The 5799-nt window shown below is 35.6% G+C and overlaps 1 protein-coding gene across 1 annotated transcript; it reads right to left on the reverse strand.

Annotated features, from left to right (window-relative positions):
• Positions 1 to 204: 204 nt before the first annotated feature.
• Positions 205 to 5373, reverse strand: LOC147807382 (uncharacterized). Its single transcript, XM_087168916.1, has 2 exons — positions 1737 to 5373; positions 205 to 1595 (listed from the first exon to the last, which is right to left on the reverse strand). Exons 1-2 carry the CDS (start codon positions 5371 to 5373, stop codon positions 205 to 207), a joined length of 5028 nt encoding a protein of 1675 aa, XP_087025042.1.
• Positions 5374 to 5799: the final 426 nt, after the last annotated feature.

The raw sequence follows: 5799 nt of genomic DNA on the forward strand, positions 1-5799 counted from the left end.
TTACGCTTACAGCGCCATCTATATGTTTAATGGGAATTAACACTCCCCACGATTGAAATTGCAAATTTCAATAAATTTTACACAATTAACAATATAATGTTATACAGAGAAAAAAAAATATATACATATGAATCATACAAATAACATTGTGACATAAAGCAGACATTGAGATATAAGACTAAAGCTAATTTTCTATTTGCACAATTACTCTATGGGAAGAATACAAATGTCACGAATATTTCTTTGAAGTTGTTTGCCATTAGGTAAACTTAACTTCACTACTCTTATTTTTCTGTCACGGCCAGGCATCACCTCAACAATTCGTCCTACTAACCATTGCGTAGATGGTAAATTCTCTTCCTTTATCAAACACAGGGTTCCTATTTCTACATTATTCTTTTCAAATTTCCATTTATTACGTTCCTGTAAATTATTAAGGTAATCCCTTTTCCACAACTTCCATATTCTCTGACTATACTTATTAATCTTTTGCCAGTTAGAAAGCCTATTCTCAGTTATATCTATTAGTTGGGGTTCAGCGAGTGAGGTGATGGGCCTACCTATCAAGAAATGACCAGGTGATAGAGTTTCAAATTCATCAAACTCCGGTGATAGTGGAGTGAGAGGTCTGGAGTTCAAAACACCTTCGATTTCAGTCAAAATTGTCAAGAATTCTTCTAAAGTTAAATTTTGATTGCCAATTACTCTTTTTAGGTGGAACTTAAACGACTTCACACCAGCCTCCCAAATTCCCCCGAAGTTTGGTGACCTTGGTGGGATAAATTTCCAATCAATCCCTTCGTTAGTAAAATAACTGGCTAACGTCTCATCTGGGCAATTTATCAATTTCCTTAACTTCTTAATCTCAATGTTAGCACCGATAAATGTTTTTGCATTATCGGTCATAATTTTTGCACACTTGCCCCGTCTCCCAAAAAAACGTTTTAGACTGGCAATGAACGATTGAGAAGTTAAATCAGTTACAAAATCTAAGTGTATTGCCTTGGTACACAAGCAAATATAAACAGCAACATAAACCTTATTTGTGACCCCTTTTCTCTGGTTTTTGAACTTAATAGAAAATGGGCCACAAAAATCAATTCCCGTGATGTTAAATGGATAATTAGGTCTTGTACGCTCCTTTGGTAGATCAGCCATTATTTGATTACTCATAACAGGTTTGTTTTTAAAACATGTGATACAACTATGTACAATTTTCCTACAATTATTTCTACCGTTAAGAGGCCAGAACTTTTGTCGAACTTGATATAATAATGCTTGTGGTCCCAAGTGCAAATATTTTAAATGACAATATCTCAAAATTATGGTGGTTAAAGAATTCTTACCCGGTAAAATGATGGGGAACTTAGAATTAACAGGCAAGTCAGACAGAGATAATCTACCACCAACTCTCATCAGCTTATTTTCATCTAGAAAAACACACAATGAAGACAACTTACTGTTCCTCGGAACAGGCTTACCTTTTTCCAAGCTTTTGATTTCCTCTGGGAACTCACTTCGTTGTAAACATTTTAACAACCAAATCTCAGCTGCATTTAATTCACTTACTAACAAGGGACCAATTTTTCTTTTATCTGGATTTTTACAATTGTAAATGAATCTGAAAAGAAAACTCAGTACATGAATAATTTTAGTATAATTGTTAGATAAGGTAAGAATTTTCTCAAAAAGGGAAGCATTATCTATAGAAATTAATGTCACTAAATGGGAATCACAGTTCTTTTTAAGTTCAACTTGGTACTCTTCTTCATGAACAGTTTGCTCCTCATAAGCGTCAGGAATGTTCTCTTTAAGGAAGTCAGGACCAGACCACCATTTCGCACTGCCAAGAAGAACGTCAACAGTCACACCTCTGCTTAACATGTCAGCGGGATTGTCTCTACTAGGACAGTGGTGCCATGACGTCTGGGCTGTCAAGGCTTGAATCTCTTTTACACGGTTCGCCACAAAAGGTTTCCATCGTTTGGTTGAACTCTGAATCCAGTAGAGTACGATTTTAGCATCAGTCCAGAAAAAGCTTGTTGATTGATGTTTTCGGTCGATTACTTTCTTCACCTCTTTAGCTAATCTTGCTGCTAGCACAGCACCCATGAGTTCCATCCTCGGTAGTGTAATCTTCTTCAAAGGTGCAACTCTGGTTTTAGAAGACACAAGATTGGTAATGATTTGATCTTTGACTCGTATTTTTATGTACACGGCGGCTCCATAGGCCTTGATACTAGCGTCTGAAAATGTGTGGATTTCGACACATAAATTCTCATCACCTGTAGGACTCATCACATGTCTAGGAATTTTAAGATCTTTCAGTTGAGAAACTTCTGTACACCACTTCTTCCACGTTTTTGCAATGTCGGGTGGCAACTCTTCATCCCAGGTGATTTTCCTCTGCCAGATCTCTTGAAATAAACATTTAAATCTGATGGTGAAGGGAGTGAGAAGACCTAAAGGGTCAAATATTCTTCCTGCAGCCATTAGCAAAAATCGCTTGGTATTTTTATCCTGTTGAAGAAATTCAAGCAAGCTATCTATCTCCACGGTGATAAAGTCACTAAGTGGATTCCAAGAAAGGCCTAGGACTCGATGCAGACTTCCTTCGAGGTCCTCTGGGTGTAGTAGATCAAATCTTTCTTCATTCAATTTTTTCATAAGATTTTCATCATTCGAAATCCACTTCCTTAGGTTCATTCCAGCATCTCCCATGATTTGTTTCGCTCTTTTAGAAATTTCAAAGGCTGCTTCTTCACTGTCCTCTCCAGCTATCAAATCGTCAACGTATAAACAGTCATCAAGTACTTGCACTGTGGATGGAAACTCTTCACGATATTTTTCTATATGCTTTTTAATGGTAGCTGCCAACAAAAATGGACTAGAATTCACTCCAAATATTACTCGCTTGAATCTGTAGATCTCTATATGTTTTAGATCCTTTCCAAAAAGAAATCTCACAGCGTCTCTGTCTCTATCACTCAAGGATATCTGGAGGAATGCTTTCTCGATATCAGCCAGAAATGCAATTCTATTTAAACGAAAATGGATCAGAAGATAAAAAATATTTGGATTCAGATTAACCCCTTGAAACAAACAATCATTCAGAGATAATTGTCCGATTCCATGTGCACTAGCATCGAACACTATTCTCATTTTGGTGGTTAACCTCTCCTTTTTATTGACAATCAAATGGGGCAGGTAAAACACAGGCTTATCATTTGGTTTTGAATGATCCAATACTCTCTCAATTATTCCTTCTCTCAAATAAATTTTTAAAGTTTCGCAATATTCTAAGTATAGTGAATTATCACGATTCATTCTTTTAATCAGGGAGTCAAGTCTCTTCTTTGCAATGTTGAAATTATCATCTAACTCCTGCCAGTTCCTCTTCCAAGGTAAGGTTACCTCGTACCGCTTGTTTTTAAAGCTCACCGTGTCATTAAAGTTCTTTAGGGCTTCGTTTTCGTCGCTGTTTTCATTCTCGTCATTAATGCCAATGGACTCTAGCTCCCAAAATCTACTAATGGACTTTTCTAATTCCGTGTTATCCTTTATTAATCCGCAGTGAACCCTATCATAATTTTTTGTTGGTATGCTCCCACTTACAACGTAACCGAATACCGTATTTTGTAAAATTAACTTTGTATTAGGGGGTTGTATTTGCCCTATCCTCATAATTTCATAAAAATGTTCCGCGCCTATAAGTATATCAATAGGACCTGGCATGTTAAAACTTAAATCCGCCAATTTCACATCTCTTAATTCTGGGAAACTGCATTGAATTGGTTTAGATGGAGTAAAATCCATTATTCTTGGAACAACTAAGAAGTTTAAATCTAAATTAAAATTTCCCTCCTCATTTGTAATGGTAGTACTCACTCGTGATTTTATTTCTAATGACAATTCATTTAATCCTGACACTGAGGCATTTATTTTTTCTTTCCTTAAATTAAGTCTATCAGATAACCTTTTGCTGATAAAATTCGAATTCGCACCCACATCAAGCAAACCCCGGCAAGGAATTAAATTGTTTACATTATCTTTTATGTAACAAATAATCGTACTAAGCAAGACACATTTTGATTGTATTGAATTCGAATCGAAACTCGCAGCCGCAAAATATTCTTCGTTTTTGTTTTGATTAACTTCCGCACTTCTAGAAGGATTGGTAATAAATTCAGCTGCGGTGGGGGAAAGCACGCTTCGACTAGCAGTCGCCGATGCCTCATACGGTTTTTTCTCAGGAGAGAAATGCAAAGTCACGTGATGACGCCTTTTACAATTCTGGCAAGAATACTTAGATTTGCAATTTGATACTCTGTGGTTATTTCCTAAGCAATTGAAGCATAATTTATTAGTTTTAACAACTTCTACTCGATCATTTATGGATAAGTTTTTATAAGCAGGGCAGTTATATAATGGATGATTTTCACTACACGATAAAACACATTTAGAAATTTTAGCATCTGACAAGAATACTCGCGAAGCATTTTTTGAGTGGGGATTTTTTACGTTTTCTAAACTATTGACTAATTTTTTCCCACGCGATGTATAGTATAGATCGATCTCTTTCGATAATTGAGAGGGTTTGAACCAATCGTCTCCCTGTTTCATACTTATATGGTATGCGGTTTCTTTGTCAAGTGTTTGATAGATTTTGTCGGATACGATTAACTCTTTTAATGTTTCGAAATCCGACACCTTCCTTAATTTCAAATAATAATCATAATTTGTTATCAATCGAGACGCGTATTGTACGTGTGTTTCGTTTGGTTGTCGGAATGTATTTTTGAAATGTTCTAAACACGATTGAGGGGTGGGCTCAAATTCTCTTATTACGATTGATTTTACTTTAGAATAATCATTTAACTCGTTATCTTTTATATAAGTAATCACGTTTGTAGCCTTTTCTCCTAATAAATTTAACAGAATTTCTGCCTTGTATTTCTCGGGTACACTTTTAGAGTTAAATGCCCTTTCTAAGGATGAGAAAAAATAACTCCAACCTTCAGGTCTACTAGGAACTTTAACTGTTAGAGTCCGGACACTTTTGACGAGTGAATCCAGCGATTCAGTACTTTCGGAGTTCTCAAATTTGTTTTCGTTTCGCAGTTTAGCTAGTTCTAATTCTGCTTTTGTTCTCTCAAACTTAAATTTTTCTAACTGTAACAACGATTCCTTTTCTGCTTTTCTATCATTAATTATAGTATTTGCTATGTCAGTAACAAGTTCTGGCTCTTTAACAAATGTTTCGTTGTTTTTTATTAAGTTCGTTAGCTCAATAATAGTCATAGTCTCAGTAACATTTTCACCTAACTCAATGGCAATTTGCCTTAAGTCCTCTTTTTTCGCTCCTTTAAACATAGTTTATATTTATATATAGTCAATATAAAGTCAATGCACAATTTATCTCAATCAAATTTCAAAACTGGTACATACCTTTTAAGTGATGAAATTCGTATTTTAATCCATAGGTTTTAACTCACCTCCGTTCTCGGAGGACCATATGACCAGTTTGGTCAGATCAATAGCTCACACACAATAATTGGACTGTATTTATTTTATACTCTTTTATTTTGTACCAGCATTACGGACTCGCTCGTGAGCCCGTTACTCATGCACATGACACATACACATACACATACACTGCTGCTTCCAGCACTCAGTTCTACAATTAAATTCAATTTACGCTTACAGCGCCATCTATATGTTTAATGGGAATTAACAATAATATAAAATATTATTTTGCTGGAGATCAAATTCGAATCGTCTCCACGATTCGTCGTCCTT

The sequence above is a fragment of the Parasteatoda tepidariorum genome, chromosome 7 (genome assembly GCF_982258835.1).
Source record: "Parasteatoda tepidariorum strain Cologne lab strain chromosome 7, Ptep-v5.0, whole genome shotgun sequence".
Lineage (NCBI taxonomy): Eukaryota > Metazoa > Arthropoda > Arachnida > Araneae > Theridiidae > Parasteatoda > Parasteatoda tepidariorum.